At 41.2% G+C, this 26,048-nt stretch overlaps 1 protein-coding gene across 1 annotated transcript; it reads right to left on the bottom strand.

Moving 5' to 3' along the window:
• Positions 1-1,034: 1,034 nt before the first annotated feature.
• Positions 1,035-25,445, bottom strand: LOC120100761 (zinc finger protein 728-like). Its single transcript, XM_087640075.1, has 4 exons — positions 25,342-25,445; positions 8,115-8,241; positions 7,566-7,661; positions 1,035-2,224 (listed from the first exon to the last, which is right to left on the bottom strand). The coding sequence occupies exons 1-4, from the start codon at positions 25,345-25,347 to the stop codon at positions 1,119-1,121; spliced, it is 1,335 nt and encodes a 444-aa protein (XP_087496201.1). The 5' UTR covers positions 25,348-25,445; the 3' UTR covers positions 1,035-1,118.
• Between the last annotated feature and the right edge of the window lie 603 nt (positions 25,446-26,048).

Genomic DNA, 26,048 nt, shown 5'->3' with positions numbered 1-26,048 from the left:
TTGTGAGTCACCAGTGGTTGCTGGGAATTGAACTCAGGACCTCTGGAAGAGCACTCAGTGCTCTTAACTGCTGAATCATCTCTCCAGACCCTCCAAAAACATTTACATAATAATATTTCCTTCCCTTTCCCCAACCTTACCTTCACTTCATAAGTAAAATAGGCTACCACTTGAAAGGTCCACAAAGTATTTAATAATTACAATACTATAAAAGACCATACTCCAAGTGTCACGTGAGACTCAAGGCAATCTCTTAACTGTGTGCTCCTACAACATAAAAACAAGTGACTATTTTTCTACAAACTGGTATAGAACAAGTGTTTCAATTCTAAAACAGAAGAAACAAAAGAAAGCAAGAATCTGCCCCAAACCCAGAAGAACAAACACACAGACTAACAAACTACTCCACTCTTGACATGATTGTATGAATGATTCCAAACTTTACCACATTCCCCAAACTTATAGGCTTCCATTCACCATGAAGCTTTTGGTAACTTTTAGGGTCTGGAAAAGTGTTAAGATTTTATGGACATTTTAACATTTATATTATTTTACTCCAATTTGAACTACCTTGATTTGAAAAATGTAAGAAGGCTTATTACAGGGTTTGCAACATTTTTTACACTTGTGGCATTTCAGCCTAGTATGAATTATGAGGTTTTTCCCAAATTTTGAGTAAGTCCAAAAGAATCACATTCTTCACACTTATGTGGTTTCTCTCAGATGAATTCTTTGATGTTCTTTAAGGCAAGAAGACTGATAATAATAGTGTTTGCCCCATTCTTTACATGTGGAGCGTATCTCCAATATGAAGAGTTCTGTGTTCAGATCATGCTATGGAACTTCTAAAGTATTTGCTACATTTTTTTACATTTGTATGGTTTCTTTCCAAATGAATTCTTTAATGATCCCTAATTTATTGTTGAGAATTTTGACATAATTTTTTCATTTGTAAATATTCTCTATATTGTGAGTTAATTTGTGTAGATATAGGTATGACTTTGTAGAGGAGGCTTTTCCACATTCTTCACATTTGTATGGTTTCTCTCCAGAATGAGTTATCAAATGAGGAGAAAGAAGCTGGAAAGTTCTAAGGAACTGACTGATACATCATAATTTTAAGGTTTTGATCCTCTGTGAATTTTCTTGTGTTTGTAAAGTCTCGATCGATAATCGAAGCCCTTGCCACATACTTTACACTTGTAGGGTTTCTCTCCTGTGTGAATTATCTTGTGTTTACGAAGTGATGATGAATAACAGAAGGCATTTCCACATACTTCACATTTGTATGGTTTCTCTCCTGTATGAATTGTCTTATGGTCGGAAAGCCTTGATGGATAATCAAAGGCCTTGCCACATACTTCACACTTGTAGGGATTCTCTTCTGTATGAACTATCTTGTGTTTAGATAGTTTGTATAGATAATGGAAGGCCTTGCCACATACTTCACACTTGTATGGTTTCTCTTCTATATGAATTTTCTTGTGTTTATTAAGTTTTGATCGATAATCAAAGGCCTTGCCACATACTTCACACTTGTAGGGATTTTTTTCTGTATGAATTTTCTTGTGTTTAGAAAGTTTGGATAGATAATGGAAGGCCTTGCCACATACTTCACACTTGTATGGTTTCTCTTCTGTATGAATTTTCATATGGTTGGAAAGCCTTGATCGATTATCAAAGACCTTGCCACATACTTCACACTTGTAGGGATTTTTTTCTGTATGAATTTTCTTGTGTATATTAAGTTTTGATCGAAAATAGAAGTCCTTGCCACATACTTCACACTTGTAGGGTTTCTCTCCTGTATGAATTTTCTTGTGCCCCGAAAGTAATGATGAATCTCTGAAAGTCTTGCCACACTCTTCACATTTGTGGGGTTTCTCTCCTGTATGAATTCTCTTGTGCGTAGAAAGTATTGATGGATTATGGAAGGCCTTCCCACATACTTCACACTGGTATGGTTTTTCTCCTGTATGAGTTTTCATATGGGTGGAAAGCCTTGAAGGATAAGGAAAGCCATTGCCACATATTTCACACTTGTAGGGTTTTTCTCCTGTATGAACTCTGTAGTGTCTAGAAAGTAATGACGGAAAACGGAAGGACTTGCCACATTCTTCACACTTGTAGGTTTTCACTCTTACATGAAGTCTGTAGTGACTTTGAAATACTTTTTTCTTCTCAAAAACTTTCCCACAGTCTTTGCAGGTATAACATTTTTTCCCTGGTGAGTAAAGGTTGAGAATTGAACAGAATAAAAATCTGTATATTTACACTGATTACTTAAAAAAAAAAACCATATACTCATACTTGTATTTGTCCATATAAATGATAAGCTACATTTGAATTTCTATGACTGTACTCAATGAAGACTAATTTAAAACATAGGATAAGTGAAACTCATGTATCCTCCCATCAATGGAACAAGACTATGACAACATAGAACAAGGAAGCAAAGGAATAATCAAAATCAAACATTTAAAAAAAGCATACTACCAACTAAGAAAAATCATAATGGAAAAATGCAAATACAAATCAGCCCCTTAAACAAATAGAGAAATTTTTTGAGTAGTTAAAAACTAAGTATAAATTAGTCTAAGATAGAAGGCACCTGAATATATAATATTTATATATTGTACATTATAATATATCTATATATAGTCTAAGTATAGAGTTTAGTTTTAGAAGTTATGAAAGTTAGGCAACTTAAGAAGACTTTCCTTGGTAACATTAAATAAAGATTCAAGACAAATAGTTTTATGCATATCTTTAGGCATAATTGTTTTTTGCATTATATAAAAATTATTCATGTATTAGTCAAATGCTGATTTCTCTGCCCTATATGTTTGTACCATCCAGACAAGGCATTGCATTGTTTAATCTAAGATTCTCCCATCTTATGTTTAGGTAACATTGTTCCCCATTTATGCTCTAACTTCTCAATAAAAGTTAATCGGCCAATGCCTGGGCTGAAGAGAGAATATGCTGGACATCTGACACTCCCGGGAAGAAGGAGAACAAGGAGGAGGTGGGAGAGGAGGAGGAGGAAAAAGGAGAAGAAAGGGGGGTGGGCTCAATATAAGGAAGGGGTCCAGGGAGATATCAAGGAAACATCTGAAGTTCAGAGAGCAAGATAAGTACTAAAATTCATGGAGCTAGCCAGATTACCTTAAAGGATTAGACTCAATCAGTAGTAACTGGATTTTAAAGGAGGCTATCCCAAAAGCTGCTGCCCACCAAATAAATCTTAAGTCTCTATCTCATTCATTTGGGAGCTAGCCAGGAAAAAAGATAGAAAAAAATCATCACTCTTAAAAAAATGCATGCACCCACACCCGCGGATCCCGGCCCGCAGCAGCTCTCTGCTCCCAGACCCTGTGGGAAAGAGACCTCACCGCCTGGTCAGGTGGGCACTCCTAAGGCTGCAGAGCGGAAGAGACCACCAACACTGCCCACCCCTACCCACATCCCTGGACCAAGAGGAAACTGTATAAGGCCTCTGGGCTCCCGTGGGGGAGGGCCCAGGAGCGGCAGGACACCTGTCTGAGACACCGCCGGAACCTGAAGGAAACAGACCGGATAAACAGTTCTCTGCCCCCAAATCCCGTGGGAGGGAGAGCTAAACCCTCAGAGAGGCAGACACGCCTGGGAAACCAGAAGAGACTGCACTCTGCATACACATCTCGGACGCCAGAGGAAAACACCAAAGGCCATCTGGAACCCTGGTGCACTGAAGCTCCCGGAAGGGGCGGCGCAGGTATTCCTGGTTGCTGCCGCCACAGAGAGCCCGTGGGCAGCACCTCCGGAGCGAACGTGAGCCTCGGGACCACAGGTAAGACCAACCTTTCTGCTGCAAGAAAGCTGCCTGGTGAACTCAAGACACAGGCCCATAGGAACAGCTGAAGACCTGTAGAGAGGAAAACTACACGCCCAAAAGCAGAACACTCTGTCCCCATAACTGACTGAAAGAGAGGAAAACAGGTCTACAGCACTCCTGACACACAGGCTTATAGGACAGTCTAGCCACTGTCAGAAATAGCAGAACAAAGTAAAACTAGAGATAATCTGATGGCGAGAGGCAAGCGCAGGAACCGAAGCAACAGAAACCAAGACTACATGGCATCATCGGAGCCCAATTCTCCCACCAAAACAAACATGGAATATCCAAACACACCAGAAAAGCAAGATCTAGTTTCAAAATCATATTTGATCATGATGCTGGAGGACTTCAAGAAAGACATGAAGAACTCCCTTAGGGAAACACAGGAAAACATTAACAAACAAGTAGAAGCCTACAGAGAGGAATCACAAAAATCCCTGAAAGAATTCCAGGAAAACACAATCAAACAGTTGAAGGAATTAAAAATGTAAATAGAAGCAATCAAGAAAGAACACATGGAAACAACCCTGGATATAGAAAACCAAAAGAAGAGACAAGGAGCTGTAGATACAAGCCTCACCAACAGAATACAAGAGATGGAAGAGAGAATCTCAGGAGCAGAAGATTCCATAGAAATCATTGACTCAACTGTCAAAGATAATGTAAAGCGGAAAAAGCTACTGGTCCAAAACATACAGGAAATCCAGGACTCAATGAGAAGATCAAACCTAAGGATAATAGGATAATAGAAGAGAGTGAAGACTCCCAGCTCAAAGGACCAGTAAATATCTTCAACAAAATCATAGAAGAAAACTTCCCTAACCTAAAAAAAGAGATACCCATAGGCATACAAGAAGCCTACAGAACTCCAAATAGATTGGACCAGAAAAGAAACACCTCCCGTCACATAATAGTCAAAACACCAAACGCACAAAATAAAGAAAGAATATTAAAAGCAGTAAGGGAAAAAGGTCAAGTAACATATAAAGGCAGACCTATCAGAATCACACCAGACTTTTCGCCAGAAACTATGAAGGCCAGAAGATCCTGGACTGATGTCATACAGACCCTAAGAGAACACAAATGCCAGCCCAGGTTACTGTATCCTGCAAAACTCTCAATTAACATAGATGGAGAAACCAAGATATTCCATGACAAAACCAAATTTACACAATATCTTTCTACAAATCCAGCACTACAAAGGATAATAAAGGGTAAAGCCCAACATAAGGAGGCAAGCTGTACCCTAGAAGAAGCAAGAAACTAATCGTCTTGGCAACAAAACAAAGAGAATGAAAGCACACAAACATAACCTCACATCCAAATATGAATATAACGGGAAGCAATAATCACTATTCCTTAATATCTCTCAACATCAATGGCCTCAACTCCCCAATAAAAAGACATAGATTAACAAACTGGATACGCAACGAGGACCCTGCATTCTGCTGCCTACAGGAAACACACCTCAGAGACAAAGACAGACATTACCTCAGAGTGAAAGGCTGGAAAACAATTTTCCAAGCAAATGGTCAGAAGAAGCAAGCTGGAGTAGCCATTCTAATATCAAATAAAATCAATTTTCAACTAAAAGTCATCAAAAAAGATAAGGAAGGACACTTCATATTCATCAAAGGAAAAATCCACCAAGATGAACTCTCAATCCTAAATATCTATGCCCCAAATACAAGGGCACCTACATATGTAAAAGAAACCTTACTAAAGCTCAAAACACACATTGCACCTCACACAATAATAGTGGGAGATTTCAACACCCCACTCTCATCAATGGACAGATCATGGAAACAGAAATTAAACAGAGATGTAGACAGACTAAGAGAAGTCATGAGCCAAATGGACTTAACGGATATTTATAGAACATTCTATCCTAAAGCAAAAGGATATACCTTCTTCTCAGCTCCTCATGGTACTTTCTCCAAAATTGACCATATAATTGGTCAAAAAACGGGCCTCAACAGGTACAGAAAGATAGAAATAATCCCATGCGTGCTATCAGACCACCACGGCCTAAAACTGGTCTTCAATAACAATCAAGGAAGAATGCCCACATATACTTGGAAATTGAACAATGCTCTACTCAATGATAACCTGGTCAAGAAAGAAATAAAGAAAGAAATTAAAAACTTTTTAGAATTTAATGAAAATCAAGGTACACCATACCCAAACTTATGGGACACAATGAAAGCTGTGCTAAGAGGAAAACTCATAGCGCTGAGTGCCTGCAGAAAGAAACAGGAAAGAGCATATGTCAGCAGCTTGACAGCACACCTAAAAGCTCTAGAACAAAAAGAAGCAAATGCACCCAGGAGGAGTAGAAGGTAGGAAATAATCAAACTCAGAGCGGAAATCAACCAAGTAGAAACAAAAAGGACCATAGAAAGAATCAACAGAACCAAAAGTTGGTTCTTTGAGAAAATCAACAAGAACTGAGAATAGGTCCCCCGTTGAAGGAATCAGAGAAAGAACTGGAAGAGCTTGAAGGGGCTCGAGACCCCAAAAGTACAACAATGTCAAGCAACCAGAGCTTCCACGGACTAAGCCACTACCTAAATACTATACATGGACTGACCCTGGACTCTGACCCCATAGGTAGCAATGAATATCCTAGTAAGAGCACCAGTGGAAGGAGAAGCCCTGGGTCTTGCTAAGACTGAACCCCCAGTGAACTAGACTGGTGGGGGGAGGGCGGCAATGGGGGGAGGGTTGGGAGGTGAACACCCACAAGGAAGGGGAGGGGGGAGGGGGATGTTTGCCCGGATACCAGGAAAGGGAATAACACTCGAAATGTATATAAGAAATACTCAAGTTAATAATAAAAAAAAATGCATGCACATATATTTAAAAAAAAAAAGTACCCAAGTAAAAGATTACATAGAAATGACAGAGCTTTCAATGTTATGGGAAATGTAGTTTAATCTCATAGTAGAAGAAAACAAAGCTAATAAGACTCAAAGCATCCTAAATGTTATATTATGTCTTTCTTTCACAGAAAAAGACAGAAGATTAGATCTTCAAAGATGACATGAGCATGTTGTCTTCTAACAGGCAGCAGTTGACTCAGATACAGACGCCCAAAGACAAACCGTGGGTGGAGCTTGGGGATTCTTATGGATGAATAGGAGGAAAGATGATGGGCTCGGAAGGGAATAGGAACTCCACAAGAAGGCCAACAGAGTCAACTAATCTGGATCCTTGGGGCTGTCAGAGTATGAACCACCAACAAAAGAACAAACACCAGTTAGACCTAAACCTCCTTGTTCATATGTAGCAGATGTGCAACTTGATCGTTATATAGATGCTAAACAATTAGAAAGGAGGCTATCCCGAAAGCTGATGTCTATATGAAAAATATATTCTACTAGCTGGGCTGCCATGACTGAACTTAGTGGAAGAGAAAGCACTTAGCATTACAGAGTCATATACTGTCAGGGTGGCGGTGGGGGATACCCAGGGAGATGTTCACCTGCTTAGAGCAGAAGAGGATGGCAGATGGAGGAAGAATTATGGGAAGGGGTGACCAGGAGAGGGACTGGATGTAAGGTGAATAAGTAAAAAAAAAAATATTTAAAAAAGATGATTTATACTAGAATATTGTGTCTCAAGGGATTTATGTTAGCTCTTAGCGTTTTCCACTCTGTTCTCTGATACCCTCCTTCTGACTTACCTGAATACATAGTGGTAACCTCTCCTTTCTTCACAACTAAAGGCTCCTCTATTTGCTCCAGAAATGTGACCAGGTATGGCTTAGAGGAAGCAAGACCTGTTTGGGGGAAAAGTGGAACAACACTGTCACAGTGGTAAAATAAAATGTCCCTCCAGGACTGTGTGAATAAGGAAGGAGAAGATATAACAAAGGAGTATAGAGCGCTGGTTCTCGTGTGTTTTCTGATGGGCAAGGCAGAATCCTTAGGAGGAAGTTGGAAATTGCAGGTCCTGAGCTTCACACCCCTCGCTACAAGGAGAACGTTTATAACTGAAATGTGTGACGTGCTCTTCGAGGTGTACCACTTATGTTCTAATACAAATGGTACCTTTAAGAGGGTGGTATGAACACAAGAGGAAATAGTTCTAAGCTATATGAATAATTTTTATTTTCTTTAAAAGTAGCCCTATGGACATCACTGATGGACGTGGAAGTTCCCATGAGATATTGTACAAAAGGGAGCAACTTTCATGCTGACAATTAAAAGTTCGTCATGGAAGGTATCCTCACCCAGAAACACAAGGTTGTTGTAATTCTCCAATGTCACGTCCCTGTATAAATTCCACTGAGCAGGACCCAGGTATTCCCACTCCTCTCCAGAGAAATATATAGCCACATCCCAGAATGACAACATATCCTGAAAAAAAAAAGTTTCAAAAAGACAATTGTTGTTTGGGGTTGGTATGGGGCTTCCATGTATTCAAATGCTAAATTTTGTACCTCAGTATCTAGTTGCCCCAAGACAAGTGAATTACCACAAGTTCACCAGCAATTTTTGTGTAAAACTGGCTCCCCAATTTAAAATATTGGTTAAACAAAACTGGCAATAGTCAGTTCTGAAGGAGGATAGAGGTAGGCAGGGCTTCGATGACTGAATTGGGGGTCACAGGTAAGGTCCACACTGAGGAGAAATAGGGAGGGAAAGGAAAGCTGTAAGGACAGGTCTTCAGTAGTCAGGATAGATCAGCAGGAACGCCCAAGTGAATTGTCCCCACCCCTGTCCCAGACAGACTAATGGAACAGAAATAATTCGGGAAAGACTTACACAGCAAGAATTTGGGGAGCACAAATGAGGAAGTAGCCAGTCTAGCTTTAGAAAAATAGATTAGGGGTTGGGGATTTAGCTCAGTGGTAGAGTGTTTGCCTAGCAAGCGCAAGGCCCTGGGTTTGATCCCCAGCTCCAAAAAAAAGAAAAGAAAAAAAAAAAGAAAAATAGATTAGGAGTAATCAATACCCCAGTAATTAAGCAAATGCCAAATAAATAAATCATAGCCTGAATCTCATTCGTTTGGAAACTATACTGGGATAGAAATGACTATGATTAACTTACACATTATGCTAATTATAAATGCCAATAATAACATAAATGCAAAGTGGCATCATGTGCTTCTGCATATAATTCTGAAGGATACCCTAAGTGAGAGGAGAGCTGGAAGCACTTTTGATATAGGTAAAGAAGAATCCTAAAATATACTTGAAGTGGTACTGTTTGCAACACAGGAATCATCTCTAAGTGGAGTGGATCACAGAAGGTCCTAGAAACTCCTATGGTATGATGCTTTTAAGAACCATAAAATGAGGGGTTGGGGATTTAGCTCAGTGGAAGAGCGCTTGCCTAGCGAGCGCAAGGCCCTGGGTTCGGTCCCCAGGTCCGAAAAAAAAGGAAAAAGAAAAAAAAACCATAAAATGTAGAACAAGGGCAAATAAAAATGTCAGGAGGGAGATAGATGGCTCAGTAGTTAAGAGCACTGGCTATATATCCAAAGGACATGGGATTGATTCCTAGACGCTACATGGCCACTGACAACTGTCTATTACTCATTAGAGAGGATCAGATAATCTCTTAGACACGAGTGGTGACAAAATACAAACACATACATGCCCTTGTGAGAGCTTCTATTCCTGCCATGAAACTCCATGACCAAAAATCAGATTGGTAAGGAAAGGTTTTATTAGGCTTGCACTTCCTCAGCACAGCATGGTTCATTATTGAAGGAGGTCAGGACAGCGATTTAAACAAGACAGGAACTGGGAGGCAGAAGATGATTTAGACATGATGGCAGGGTTGTGCTTATAGGCTTTCTATAAGTGGCTTGCTCAGCCTGCTTCTTTATAGAATCCAGGGATATCATTCCTGAGTTAGTACCCTGTATATCAGGCTGTGCCATACTCCATCTGATGCACTAGGAAAGTGCTCTACAGGCCGACACACAGCCTGATTGGTTATTTTTTATTTTTAAATTTTTATTAAACATTTTATTCATTTACATTTCAAATGTTATTCCCTTTCCCGATTACCCCTCCACAACCCCCTCCATTTCATCCCCCTTCTTCCCCCTCCCCTTTGCCTCTATGAGGGTGCTCTTCCACCCACTCACCTACTCCTGCCTCACTGCTCTAACATCCCCCTATGCTGGGTCATCAAGCCTCCACAGGACTAAGGGCCTCCCTGCCCATTGATGTCGGATAGGGCCATCCTCTACTACATTTGTACCTGGAGATATGGCTCCCTCCAAGTATATGCTTTGGTGATTTAGTCCCTGGGAAATCTGGGTGGTCCAGTTAGTTGATATTGATCTTCCTATGGGGATGCAATTACTGTCAATTCCTTCAGTCCTCCTTCTAGCTTTTCCATTGAGGTCCCCAGGTTCAATCTGATGGTTGGCTGTGAGTATCTGCATCTGTATTGGTCAGGTGCTGGTAGAACCTCTCAGGGAACAGCCATACTAGGCTCCTGTAGGCAAGTACTTCTTGGTGTCAGTAACAGTGTGGGTGCTTGGTGTTTGCCAATGGGATGGATACCTAGGTGGGGCAGTGCCTGGTTGGCCTTTCCTTCAGTTTCTGTTACATTTTTTGTCAATGTCTTTCCTTTGGACAGGAGCATTTCTGGGTTAACAATTTTGAAATGTATGGGTGGCCACATCGCTCAACTGGGGGCTGTACCTATCTACTGGAGGTGGTCTATATAGGTAGTATCTCCCCTGTTATGTATTTCAGATAAAATCACTACCATTGGATCCGGGGAGTTTCTCACTTTCCTCGTGTCTGGGACTTTCTAGTGACTTTCCCCAGTTACCCGTCCTCCAGTCCTACATGTTTATATTCAATTTCCAGACCCTCTGTACTTCTCTACTTTCCCTCCCAATACACTTTAACCCACAAATTTAACTCCCTGACCCATGATGCAGTTTTTAATAGTCATACTTGTGGTACATTGGACAGTTATATACTCTTCAGGCTTGCAATATGAACAACATTCATATTCTATTACTTAAAACAGAGCAATGTTCATTTCCTGCCCTTCAGCAACATCATAGGATAGCAGCATATTTTCACCACAGATGGAGTTTTGAACTTGTTTTCTCATTCTTAAGTGGGATACAGGAAGTTGCAAAGAAAGAAAGGTAAAAACCATTTAAAATACATGTTTGCGAAATATATTACTGTAGAATGCTTCTCTTCTGAGAAAGCACAATAAATGATCTTCCAAAAATCATAAATCTGAAGCAGGTCTTGGGAGCTACTTCAATTACAGCCTAGAATTGGCAACTCGTGGCCTTCTTTACCATCAAAAAAAGTATAAGAAAGAGTGATGAGATCGACATTCACCATTCTTGGATTTTTCTGCAAATTCAGGATCAATGTTGAAAAACACTGGCATATCTACTTCTTCTTGTGTACTAAGCCTTTGTTCTTCAAAACAGAAGCACTGTACTTTGTTGAAATACTGTCTGACTTCAAACAGTGCAACATCACATGTAGAAATCCCAATTACTGGTTTGTCAGTAGGATTCTTAGCTTTATAAAATGCCAGTGCAGTCTCTCCTGGTACCACATATATTTCTGTTTGCTGAAATCTGAAGTTCCATTGGAGACTGGTATGAAAGTTAGCATTGAAGGTTACCTTAATGATTTGATCCATAACAGGCACCATGTTTTCAATCTGGTCTGACGCATGCCTGGCCACTAGTGATTGTCTAAGTCCAGCAAGTGTGAGCACCATCTTGTTCCACTGCCACCCATGCTGGAAAGGGTTGCTGCTCCTTGGCTGCCACGAGTTTGCTTATGTGGTGGATTATGCTGAGGGATTTCCATATATTGAACCATGATGCATCCCTGGAATGAAGCCTACTTGATCATGACAGATGATAGTTTTGATTTGTTCTTGGATTCAGTTTGTAAGAATTTTACCGAGTATTATGGCATCAATGCAAATCAAAACAACCCTGAGATTCCACCTCACACCAGTCAGAATGGCTGAGATCAAAAACTCAGGTGACAACAGATGCTGGTGAGGATGTGTAGAAAGAGGAACACTTCTCCATTGTTGGTGGGATTGCAAGCTGGTATAACCACTCTGGAAATCAGTCTGGAGGTTCCTCAGAAAATTGGACATAGTACTACCTGAGGCCCCAACTATACCACTCCTGGATTATACCCAAAAGACGCTCTAACATATAACAAGGAAACATACTCCACTATTATTTTCATACTAGCCTTATTTATTATAATAGCCAGAAGCAACCCAGATGTCCCCCAACAGAAAAATAGATACAGAAAATGTGGTACATTTACACAATGGACTACTACTGAGTCACTAAAAACAATGACTTCATAAAATTCACAGGTAAATGGAAGGGACTAGAAAATATCATCCCAAGTGAGGTAACCCAGTCACAAAAGAACACACATAGTATGCATTCATTGATAAGTGGATATTAGGAAAAAAGCTCCAAACACCCATGATACAACTTACCGACCACACGAAGGTTAAGAGGGAAAGCTGAAGTGTGAGTGCCTCAGGTCTACTTAGAAGTGTGAACAAAATAATCACAGGAAGTAGAGGGTGGGACGGACTTGGGAGGAAGTGAGGAGGGGGAGGGCATAAAGGGAGAGCAGGATCAGGTGTGGGAGTAGACAGGGGGGATATACAGAGGATCAGGAAATTGAACGGAAGTATGTAATAATGGGGGATGGGGAACTAAGGGTAGCCACTGAAAATCCCAGACATCAGGAAAGCAAGAGGCTCCCAGAAATCAAGGGGGATGAGATTAGCTGAAATGCTCAACAAAGGAGAGAGAGAGAGAGAGAACCTGCAGAGACTATATCCAGAGGTTAGGCAGAGTGAACGGGTGGGGTCACCCATCCTTCTCAAAAAATTTTTTTTTCTTTTCTTTTTTTCGGAGCTGGGGACCGAACCCAGGGCCTTATGCTTGCTAGGCAAGCGCTCTACCACTGAGCCAAATCCCCAACCCCCTTCTCAAAATTTTAACCCAGAAATTCTCCCGTCTAAAGGAAATAAGACAAAGTGTGGAGCAGAGACTGAAGGAAAGGTCATCCAGAGACTGCCCCACCTGGGGATTCATCCCATATGCAGCCACCAAACCCAAACAATATTGCGGATGCCAGGAAGTGCATGCTGACAGGAGCCTGATATGGATGTCTCCTGAGAGGCTCAGCCAGAGCTTTACAGATACAGATGTGGATGCTTGCAGCCAACCATCGGGCTGAGCATGAGAACTGTAATGGAGGAGTTAAGGGAAGGACTGAAGGGGCTGAAGGTGTTTGCAACCCTATAGGAAGAACAACGATATCAACCAATCAGATCCCCCAGAGCTCCCAGGGACTAAACCACCAACTAAAGAATACACATAGAGGGACCCACGGCTCCAGCTGCATATGTAGCAGAGGATGGCATTGTCTGGCATCAAAGAAAGGGGAGGCCCTTGGTCCTGTGAACACCACTCGATGCCCCAGTATTGGGACACGCTATGATGGTGGGGCTAGAGTGGGCATGTGGATTGAGGAGCACCCTCATGGGGGAAGGGGAAGAGGGATTTGGGGAGCTCTTGGAGAGGAAACTGGGGAGAGGGATAACATTTGAAGTGAAAATAACCAAAATGAAAAAAATTGTAATACAGTTTTCCAGCTAAAAGAAAATTCTATGTCCAGAGGGATTCAAAACAATTCTCTGAGGCAAAGATCTACAACCAATCCTTCAACCATTAAATAAGTGGAAAAAAATGCACCTAAGAACTTTTTCTATGAAGCTATTATCACTTTAATAACAAAATCAGGTAGAGAAACAAAAAAACAACAAAAGAGCACTAGTAGCCAATATCCATAATGAAGTCAGATTCAAGGTGCTCAAAACAAACTGGGGGAAAAAACCTTGCAAAGAGAATACAGACACATGCCAAAAAGATTACCTACTAGGACCATGTTGGCTTTCATGCAGGGATAGTTCATCATATGCAAGTCAATAAATGGAATATGTGACAATGACATATCTTATAGACTAAAATCAGATGATCACATCAACAGGGGTGGAAAATCCTTGAACAAACTCCAGTATGCTTTTATGCTAAAAGTGCTAGAGAATGTAGGACTGGACAGTTGTTCCTTCAAGGGAAAGAATGTAAAACCTGTTTTCCTTACAAACTGAAAGGGGATTTCTACTCTGCTGACCTTTGTTCTACCTCTGTGGCAAGAAACTCTAATGCCACTCACTATCCTCCAAGATGCTTCTTGTAATTACTTTTTATCACTCACTTAAACCTGTTTTTCTACTCAATCTATAGAACTTATCTTTATAGACTTGACAGTGAATACCCTCTTGGTCACATATGATCTGTATTTAGCTACCTTTGTCCTTCAGGAGATTTATGTATGTTTGTTGTGCATAGAGAATTGAGGTAATTACCACTATTAGAGCTTTCACCTGACTGACATTCATAAATATGCCTAAAGTGAACATGTGGGGGTCAGAGTCTCAATGATTGAACAAAACAGATTCTACTTTGTTGTGTTGGGCAAACTGCTTTCACACCTCCCCTGCCTTGTTATTCTACTGTCATGAAGGCCATGAACCCCTGCAGGGATGCTGTTTGGGAGCATGAGAGAGAATGGGGAGTAAAAAGGACTTCATGAGAAATTTTAAAGAATTATTTAAATAATTAAGGAGGTAAAAAAAATAAGAATATGGTTTTTAAAAGTAATCTTGGAGCTGTTACCCAAATTCTCTGCTGGCCTGCAGCCACTCTGGGCAAACTCAGCAGTGGTCAACATAATACCTAAACCACACGAAGACATACAAAAAAGGATGAGTATTTGCCCTCTTTTATACAGACAATAAATGGGCTGAGAAGGAAATGGAAAATTGGGAATGTTTCCCAGGGAAACAACCCCCTTCACAATATCCACAAATAATACAAAATACCTTGGTGTAACTGTAACCAAGCAAGTGAAAGACTTGTATGACAAGAGCTTCACATCTGTGAAGACAGAACTTGAAGAAGATAATAAAAGATGAAAAGATGTCCGATGGTCATGGATAAGCAAGATTAACATAGTACAAAATGGCCATCTTATCACAAGCAATCTACAGACTCAGTGGACTTCCGATCAAAGTTAGAACACCATTCTTTCTTTTCTTTTTTTTTTTTTTTGTTAACTTGAGTATTTCTTATATAGATTTCAAGTGTTATTCCCTTTCCCGGTTTCCGGGCAAACATCCCCCTCCCCCCTCCCCTTCCTTATGGGTGTTCCCCTCCCAACCCTCCCCCCATTGCCACCCTCCCCCCATAGTCTAGTTCACTGGGGGTTCAGTCTTAGCAGGACCCAGGGCTTCCCCTTCCACTGGTGCTCTTACTAGGATATTCATTGCTACCTATGGGGTCAGAGTCCAGGGTCAGTCCATGTATAGTCTTTAGGTAGTGGCTTAGTCCCTGGAAGCTCTGGTTGCTTGACATTGTTGTACTATTGGATCTCCAGCCCCTTCAAGCTCTTCCAGTTCTTTCTCTGATTCCTTCAACGGGGGACCTATTCTCAGTTCAGTGGTTTGCTGCTGGCATTCGCCTCTGTATTTGCTGTATTCTGGCTGTGTCTCTCAGGAGCGATCTACATCCGGCTCCTGTCGGTCTGCACTTCTTTGCTTCATCCATCTTGTCTAATTGGGTGGCTGTATATGTATGGGCCACATGTGGGGCAGGCTCTGAATGGGTGTTCCTTCAGTCTCTGTTTTAATCTTTGCCTCTCCCTTCCCTGCCAAGGGTATTCTTTTTCCTCATTTAAAGAAGGAGTGAAGCATTCACATTTTGATCATCCGTCTTGAGTTTCGTTTGTTCTAGGGATCTAGGGTAATTCAAGCATTTGGGCTAATAGCCACTTATCAATGAGTGCATACCATGTATGTCTTTCTGTGATTGGGTTAGCTCACTCAGGATGATATTTTCCAGTTCCAACCATTTGCCTACGAATTTCATAAACTCGTTGTTTTTGATAGCTGAGTAATATTCCATTGTGTAGATGTACCACATTTTCTGTATCCATTCCTCTGTTGAAGGGCATCTGGGTTCTTTCCAGTTTCTGGCTATTATAAATAAGGCTGCGATGAACATAGTGGAGCACGTGTCTCTTTTATATGTTGAGGCATCTTTTGGGTATATGCCCAAGAGAGGTATAGCTGGATCCTCAGGCAGTTCAATGTCCAATTTTCTGAGGAACCTCCAGACTGATTTCCAGAATGGTTTTACCAGTCTGCAATCCCACCAACAATGGAGGAGTGTTCCTCTTTCTCCACATCCTCCCCAGCATCTGCTGTCACCTGAGTTTTTGATCTTAGCCATTCTCACTGGTGTGAGGTGAAATCTCAGGGTTGTTTTGATTTGCATTTCCCTTATGACTAAAGATGTTGAACATTTCTTTAGGTGTTTCTCAGCCATTCGGCATTCCTCAGCTGTGAATTCTTTCTTTAGCTCTGAACCCCATTTTTAATAGGGTTATATGTCTCCCTGCGGTCTAACTTCTTGAGTTCTTTGCATATTTTGGATATAAGGCCTCTATCTGTTGTAGGATTGGTAAAGATCTTTTCCCAATCTGTTGGTTGCCGTTTTGTCCTAACCACAGTGTCCTTTGCCTTACAGAAGCTTTGCAGTTTTATGAGATCCCATTTGTCAATTCTTGATCTTAGAGCATAAGCCATTGGTGTTTTGTTCAAGAAATGTTTTCCAGTGCCCATGTGTTCCAGATGCTTCCCTAGTTTTTCTTCTATTAGTTTGAGTGTGTCTGGTTTGATGTGGAGGTCCTTGATCCACTTGGACTTAAGCTTTGTACAGGGTGATAAGCATGGATCGATCTGCATTCTTCTACATGTTGCCCTCCAGTTGAACCAGCACCATTTGCTGAAAATGCTATCTTTTTTCCATCGGATGGTTTTGGCTCCTTTGTCAAAAATCAAGTGACCATAGGTGTGTGGGTTCATTTCTGGGTCTTCAATTCTATTCCATTGGTCTATCTGTCTGTCTCTGTACCAATACCATGCAGTTTTTATCACTATTGCTCTGTAATACTGCTTGAGTTCAGGGATAGTGATTCCCCCTGAAGTCCTTTTATTGTTGAGGATAGCTTTAGCTATCCTGGGTTTTTTGTTATTCCAGATGAATTTGCAAATTGTTCTGTCTAACTCTTTGAAGAACTGGATTGGTATTTTGATGGGGATTGCATTGAATCTGTAGATTGCTTTTGGTAAAATGGCCATTTTTACTATATTAATCCTGCCAATCCATGAGCATGGGAGATCTTTCCATCTTCTGAGGTCTTCTTCAATTTCTTTCCTCAGTGTCTTGAAGTTCTTATTGTACAGATCTTTTACTTGCTTGGTTTTAGTCACACCGAGGTACTTTATATTATTTGGGTCTATTATGAAGGGTGTCGTTTCCCTAATTTCTTTCTCGGCTTGTTTCTCTTTTGTATAGAGGAAGGCAACTGATTTATTTGAGTTAATTTTATACCTAGCCACTTTGCTGAAGTTGTTTATCAGCTTTAGCAGTTCTCTGGTGGAACTTTTGGGATCACTTAAATATACTATCATATCATCTGCAAATAGTGATATTTTGACCTCTTCTTTTCCGATCTGTATCCCCTGGATCTCCTTTTGTTGTCTGATTGCTCTGGCTAGAACTTCAAGAACTATATTGAATAAGTAGGGAGAGAGTGGGCAGCCTTGTCTAGTCCCCGATTTTAGTGGGATTGCTTCAAGTTTCTCTCCATTTAGTTTAATGTTAGCAACTGGTTTGCTGTATATGGCTTTTACTATGTTTATGTATGGGCCTTGAATTCCTATTCTTTCCAGGACTTTTATCATGAAGGGGTGTTGAATTTTGTCAAATGCTTTCTCAGCATCTAATGAAATGATCATGTGGTTCTGTTCTTTCAGTTTGTTTATATAATGGATCACGTTGATGATTTTCCTTATATTAAACCATCCCTGCATGCCTGGGATGAAGCCTACTTGATCATGGTGGATGATTGTTTTGATGTGCTCTTGAATTCGGTTTGCCAGAATTTTGTTGAGTATTTTTGCGTCGATATTCATAAGGGAAATTGGTCTGAAGTTCTCTTTCTTTGTTGTGTCTTTGTGTGGTTTAGGTATAAGAGTAATTGTGGCTTCGTAGAAGGTATTCGGTGGTGATCCATCTGTTTCAATTTTGTGGAATAGTTTGGATAATATTGGTATGAGGTCTTCTATGAAGGTTTGATAGAATTCTGCACTAAACCCGTCTGGACCTGGGCTCTTTTTGGTTGGGAGACCTTTAATGACTGCTTCTATTTCCTTAGGAGTTATGGGGTTGTTTAAGTGGTTTATCTGTTCCTGATTTAACTTCAATACCTGGTATGTGTCTAGGAAATTGTACATTTCCTGAAGATTTTCAAGTTTTGTTGAATCTAGGTTTTTATAGTAAGATCTGATGATTTTTTGAATTTCCTCTGAATCTGTTGTTATGTCTCCCTTTTCATTTCTGATTTTGTTAATTTGGACGCACTCTCTGTGTCCTCTCGTTAGTCTGGCTAGGGGTCTATCTATCTTGTTGATTTTCTCAAAGAACCAACTTTTGGTTCTGTTGATTCTTTCTATGGTCCTTTTTGTTTCTACTTGGTTGATTTCAGCTCTGAGTTTGATTATTTCCTGCCTTCTACTCCTCCTGGGTGTATTTGCTTCTTTTTGTTCTAGAGCTTTTAGGTATGCTGTCAAGCTGCTGACATATGCTCTTTCCTGTTTCTTTCTGCAGGCACTCAGCGCTATGAGTTTTACTCTTAGCACAGCTTTCATTGTGTCCCATAAGTTTGGGTATGTTGTACCTTCATTTTCATTAAATTCTAAAAAGTTTTTAATTTCTTTCTTTATTTCTTTCTTGACCAGGTTATCATTGAGTAGAGCTTTGTTCAATTTCCACGTATATGTGGGCATTCTTCCCTTATTGTTACTGAAGACCAGTTTTAGGCCGTGGTGGTCCGATAGCACGCATGGGATTATTTCTATCTTTCCGTACCTGTTGAGGCCCGTTTTTTGACCAATTATATGGTCAATTTTGGAGAAAGTACCATGAGGAGCTGAGAAGAAGGTATATCCTTTTGCTTTAGGATAGAATGTTCTATAAATATCCGTTAAGTCCATTTGGCTCATGACTTCTCTTAGTCTGTTGACATCAGTGTTTCATTTCTGTTTCCATGATCTGTCCATTGATGAGAGTGGGGTGTTGAAATCTCCCACTATTATTGTGTGAGGTGCAATGTGTCGAACACCATTCTTTACAGACCTTGAAGGAACCATTCTCAACTTCATGTTAAACAACAAAAATCCTGGGAAAGCTAAAACAAACCTATACGATAAAAGAACTTCTAGAGCTACCACTATTCCTGATTTTATGATATATTATAGAGCAATAGTAATGAAACTGCATGGTATTGGTGTAGAAGTAGACAAATTAATGAATGGAATCAAAAAGAAGAGCCAGAATTAAACCTATGGATATTTGAATTTTACAAAGAACCCAAAACCATACACTGGAAAAAGTATCTTCAATAAATGGTGCTGGTCTTACTGTATATCTGCATGTAGAATAGAAAAAGATTCATAATTATCACCCTCCACAAAATTCATGACCAAGTGAATCAAAGACCTCAACATAAAACCTGATACACTAAATCTAATGGAAGAGAGAGTGTGGATACCCTTGAATAAATTCATATAGGAGATAACTTCCTGAACAGGACATCAAAGCCTCAAGCAGTAAGATCAACAATTAATAAGTGGGACCTCATGAAACTGAAAAGCTTCTGAAAGGCAAAGGACACTGTCAATAGGATAAAATGGAAGCCTATAGAATGGGAAAAAGTATTCACCAACCCTACACCCCACAGAGGGCTAATGTCCAAAATATATAAAGAACTCAGGAAGTTAGACACCAGCAAACCAAGTAACCTAATTTAAAAAAAAATTGAGGTATGGAGCTAAGCAGAGAATTCTTAAACAGAAGTCTCTAATGGCTAGGAAACACTTTTAAAAGGTTCCACATCCTTAGTCATTAGAGAAATACAAATCAAAGTGACTCTGAGACTCTATACCTATCAAAATGTCCAAGATCATAAATTCAAATAAAGGCACATGCTGGCAAGAATGTGGATCAAGGAGAATACTGCTCCACTGCTGTGGGAGTGCCAACCTGTACAACGGCTATAGAAATCAATTTGGCAGTTTCTCAGAGAATTGGGAATAGTTCTACCTCAAGACCCAGCTATACCATTCCTAGCCATATACCCAAAATATCTTCAACCACACCACAAGGACACTTGCTCAAATATGTTCATAGCAGTTTTATTATATAAGGCAGAAACTGCAAACAATTCTGATATCCCACAATAGACCAATGGAATACTACTCAGCTATTAAAAACAAGGACATCATGAAATTGGAAAGCAAATGGATGGAACTAAAAAACATCATCCTGAGTGAGGTTACCCAGACCCAAAAGGACATGCACGGTATGTACTCAATTATAAGTGGATAGTAGCCATAAAGTACAGAATAACCAAGCTAGGTCCAGAGACCTAAAGAAGCTAAAAGAAAGAACAAGGAAGGCCCAAGGGAGGATAGAAGTGGGTGGGGAAGGGAATAGGAAAGCACATGGGTGATTGTGGGGTAAGGGGTCAAGTGTATGGAGAGCCTGGGAGGGTCAGAAGAGTGAATGGAATTTGATGAAGAGCGAAGGCAAAGGAAGGATCACTGGGACATGTCTGAAATCAGGGATACAAAAGGCCCCAGGGAGTCTATAGTTGTGAGTCTAGCTGAGTTCTTAGCTGTAATATGTAGTTCCTGCTACCCCACTTTTAGCTCCCAGAAGACCATGCTACCAGCACCTGACCAGAAGCCACCCTGTATCTGCAGATGAAACATACATACATATTAACTTATTTTAAATATGCTTTAGCTCAATGGCCAGGCTCTTCTAAGCCTTCTTCAGCGGTCTCGCCCTTCTTTTCCCTCCCAGCTCAACACCTCTAAATCTGCCCTCAACTTTAGTTCGCAGTCACTTTTAGTCCTAGCTCAGCATCCATTTTACTTGCATTTCTAATCTCCGACCGGGAAGCAGCCAATGGCCTCTCTGCCCAAGATCTCACGTGGCTGGGGGCTGTTTCTTGCCCCAAAGCAAGGCTAATCTTTTTCTCCCCTCCTGGGTCTGCTAGCCTGCCTAGGAGAAACTGGAAGTCCCACCTCTTCCCCCAAGTCATTGGCTGCTAGCATCTTTGTTGGTCAATCAAGAACCAATTGGGAAACAGGTCCTTCAGTGTTCATTCCTGATCAGGTGATCAGACTCACACTCTACACCTAGCAGTGGGGAATATGGAGCCTGAAGTGGCTTCTTCCTGGAGTCAGGCAGGACTGTCATTGGAGAGATAAGGACACTAGTCCACAGGAACAAAACCTTCAACCCAAAATTTGTCCTACCTACAAGAAGTACAGGGGGAAAGATGGAGCAGACACTGAGGGAATGGCCAGCCCCTGATTAACCCAAATTGAGACTCTTGTCATGGGCAAGAACCAATGCCTAACACAATTAATAATACTATGCTAGTCTTGCAGACAGCAGCTTGGGTTAACTGTCCTCTGACCGAATCCATTCAGCAGCTAAATGAAAAAGAGGCAGAGACCTACAGACAAACATCAGACAAAGCTGGGGGTGTCTTGTGGAAGAGTTGGGGGAAGGTCTATGGTACTGGGAGAGAGTAGGGACTCCACAAAAGACCAAGAGAGTCAAATAACCTTGACCCTTAGGGGTTCCTAGAGGGGAACTACAAATTATAGAGCATACATGGGCTGGACCCACCATCTGACCTCTGAACATTTGTAGCAGAACAGCAACTAGGCCTTCATGCAGGTCTCCCCAGGACTGAAGTGGGGGCTGCTCCTGACTCTATTCATGGCTGTGGATCCTGATCGCCAATCTTGGCTACCTTATCTGGCATCACTGAGAAAGGATGTGCCTAGTCCTATGGTGATTTAAGGTGCCAACAGGTGTTGATAGGGGAGAAAAGTTCCCTGTTCTCAAAGAAAAGGAGTACATGGAGAGAAGTATGTAAGGGAGGACTGGAAGATGAGCCAGGGCCTTTGATTGACATGGAAAATGAATACACAAATCAATGAAAAAGAAAGAAAAAGAGAGAGAGAGAGAGAGAGAGAGAGAGAGAGAGAGAGAGAGAGAGCAAGCAAAATGTCCTTGGACTCACTGACAGACATACTTCAAAGCAGAAAATTGTAGCAATATGTGCATCTCAGGTTTATTTACTTCTCATTTTTATCTCTACCAAAATCAGTACAAATGAGGTTTCATATTCTTTTCATGACCTCTGACATGTACACAGTCATCACAAGGAACTGAATCACATCACCCAACACATTGTTCCTTCAGAGTTTCCCAGAAAAACTTGTCAAACATGCCGAGGTTCCTGCCTGAGTCTGTTAAAATCAGTAAGTCCTTCATTCATACCATCACTCACAGTAGCACTCGGATGAAATGAAAACAGTCTGGGAAGAAAAGGGCAAGACTGCACACCATAGGAGACTGGACTGCTCCATGAGGAAAAGGAAGGAAGCCCACCTTGACAGCTTACTCTACTGCCAGGATGTGGGTGACTACAGATGGGAAGGACAGTGGTAGATGTAGCTGTCATTTCCCATCTGTAGAAGTGCAATGCTGTTCTCAACAGATTCATGTAAATTCAGAAGAAACCTCCATGAGGCCATGACAGAAAATAACAGAGAAGAGTATGCAAAGATAACTAACATTCCCTGTAAGTACAGAGGAATGGTCAAGGCAGGCAGAGAGGGGAATCCTTTCTTACATGGTAAATGCAATCAAGTTTCTAATCCCCAGCCCTAAGACATCAACAAAAGGATGCTAGTGAAACATTAGATTTAAGATTTCAAATACATTCCATAGAACTTCTTAAAGCACTTTTTCAAGTTTTCATAATTAGAAGATTTCAATTGGATGGATTTCTGTCAGGCCTCACTGGTGCTGAGAACTGAAACCAACCAGAAGAAGTTGGAAAACGTAGTTTAAGAATCTTTTTAGCTCTTTTTCTCCCTCGCTCTCTTGCTCTTACCCTCTTCCTGATTTGTCCCTTCTCTCCTCATTGCCCTCCTCACTTCTCTCCACATGTTCATGACCTACTCTTCTACTCCTTTCTCTATTCTACTCTCTCCTCCTCTGTCCTACTACTCTCTTAACTACCCTCCCCATGCCCTGAATAAACACTATTCTATATTTAAAAAAAAGAAAAAGAGAGAAAAAAAATAATCTTTTTAAAACACGGGGTTTCAAGTAGCTTAGGCTCCCTGTGAGTTGGTTATAAAGGAAAGGATGACTTTGAACTCCAGGATTCCTGACTTGTCCCCAAAAAGCAAAGATGACAGAAATGATGATTGAAAGGGCTTACATTCACTTTTATGTCACAGAGTTGTTTAACTTAAAATATATATGAATATTTGGTGCCTGTAAATTATAAATGAGCATGCCACTGTACCCTCTCTACATTGTAAGGAATGTGTTCTGATGTACAAGCTAGCATGTAATTTCAACTTCATATACTATTATATTTTTCCTACAGATTAGTAACATTAACTAGGAAATGTATTTATTTTACACATGGTTGCAAACTCATTGAAAATTCCAGTAAACAGAACAAGGTGGTCTGAAGCCCATGGTTCCTGAGTGTAGACTTGAATGCCAAAAGCAAGTCTCCAGTTCACTAATACTTGGTTTCAATGAAGTGTGACAATATAAGGAAGGTCACCTGAGATAGGCAGAAGGGCTGTGGAGGAGAAATCCTGAACAAACAAAAACAAAAACCAAAACAAACAAAACATCCCACCTGCTTGGCTGTAAATGTAAAACTCTTGGAAGGAGTCTGTGTGTGCAGAGACGGATGGCCCAGGTGGAAGTTCACTGAGGGGGCAGAGCCTGGAATTTTGTAGGTTCAGGGGTAGCTGTCCTACCTTGGGCTGGTTTTACCTTCAGAACAGTCAGTCCCTGCCTCACTCTGTAGTGGACCACACAGCTTGTGACAATAGATAAAATCCTCTCACAATCCACTGCCTTGGCAGAACATGAGCTTCTACCAGTACAAAAGCTAAAATCTCATCAGAAGGTATCTTAGGTGAATACAATATCTCCCATGTCTCATAGTACTCACACCAATGTATTTTAAACCTTCCTTTCTTAATGACATTCTTTATTCTGTAAAACCATGAAAATGTCTCGTATTGAAGCAAGACTTTAGATTAAACTAAATCTATATTCTCAGATAATGGCCACTCAAAAGGTTCTGGACTCGTCATTCTCTTAACCCTTCAAGAGGGGAACTGCCTTTTGCATCGACAGAAACCTTTGTGAAAATCACAAGACACCCAAGTGTGCAAGAACTTTCCAATTTTTTCTTACGACCTTCTGAAAACATGGGGAAATCTTTCTAGAAATAGTCAGGGAGCAACAGTGAAGCTCGCCATACCAGATACAGGGGCAGAGTACATTTAAGGGAATTTAGACATTGCTGATAATGTAAATAGGCAGAAGAAAACCACGGGACCAGAATGAGGCTATTTGTCCTTTCCCTTTCAGAGACATTCCAGCCCCACCCAGACGTCATGAGTTCCATTTCTCTCCTCACACCAAGTCATCTCTCATATCTGAAAAGGAGTCCACATTTTGGACAGAACACATACTCAGTATTGTTGAGGTATTAGTGTCTAGTGATTTTAAGCGGAGGGGCAAATTCCACAGTTATTTGGATTCTGCACACACTGATTCATACCAATTACACGATTGTTCTGTGGCTATATAGCCATCTATTGTGATGATTCGGGTGACAGGGTTGTCTCTTATTCAATTCGAAGCATCCATAACTTTAACAATTCATTCCAGAGGAAAAGGAACTAACATCCCATATACAGCAATCACCCTCACAGAACTCTCTGTCCCTGGACACTAGGAACTTTAGGAAGCTAGGTGAGCTCGAACAAGCAGTACTCTTCAGGACATAAAGTATAGGGGGCGCTAGGTGTCCGCGTGTTCTGTAGGTCCTGAGAAACTGACTACAGCCATGTGAGCACTGGTCTGCTAGGCAGAGCACATTTTCCCAGTAAAGATGAGCGAGCTCCCTTCAGCATCTCAGCACAGGCAGCCAGCAGACCCAGATTACCTTGGCCATCCTGTTGTTTTCAACCTTCTCCCCTTCAAACCTGTGCTCAGGGGCAGTGGTCCAGTCTAAGCAGCACAGCACCTCCAGGTCAACAACTTCCCTAGTCTCACAACAAATCCAAGTCAGCTCCCACGGCGTGCTACCCGCCACCCTACACAGTTCCTCAGATCTGCAAAACGGCGCTGCTCCCTACACCAACCTCCATGTCAGAGATCCAAATGCCGAGCTCAACAGTACAGTCGTCTAACTTTGGAGAGAAGTTAAGTTTGAAGAGTGAACTCGGATACTTGATAACGACGGACTGCCGTCTGATGACGTCACAGTGGTCGGGACTACATTTCCCACAATTCAGTGGTAAGAGCTTTCAGGAACCCAATGAATCGGTGTTTCACTCCCAGGATTATTGCCCATCTGTGAGTAGGTGACTTTGGGCAGCTAAGACCCCTGTGACTGCAGCAACGATGTTAGCCTGTGAGTCTGTGGAACCAAAGGAAAATTCCACAAGCTACCCCCCCCCCTAAGAAAAATTCCCATGCCGGGAAATTCCACCGGTTATACCTCACCCACCCATTTGTGGTTTTCTGACCTAGTTACACCCTGTCCTTGTGGTCCTATGACCAGCAGTTGGTAGTCTCATGACTGGCAGGATCAGCAGGGACTTTCCACCACCCAAAAACCACAGCACTGCTCCAGTCACCAAAGACACTGTGACCAATGTACCAATGAAGTTAAAGGGCAAATGGTTCCAACCAATCCTTGTGTGCCTCGATGTACCCATCCCCATTCCTGTGTTTTTGTGCTTAAAAGTAGACTGTATCTCTAGGACGGGGTTGTTGTTCTTCTTCTCCTGCTTGAAGGCTGAGGAACCCTGGTTTATTAATAAACCTCTTGCTGATTGCATCAAAT

Source organism: Rattus norvegicus, chromosome 2 (assembly GCF_021556685.1).
Source record: "Rattus norvegicus strain SHRSP/BbbUtx chromosome 2, alternate assembly SHRSP_T2T, whole genome shotgun sequence".
In the NCBI taxonomy this organism is placed as follows: domain Eukaryota; kingdom Metazoa; phylum Chordata; class Mammalia; order Rodentia; family Muridae; genus Rattus; species Rattus norvegicus.
The sequence above is the reverse complement of the archived record's forward strand: the minus strand, read 5'-3'. Positions and strand labels throughout refer to the sequence as shown.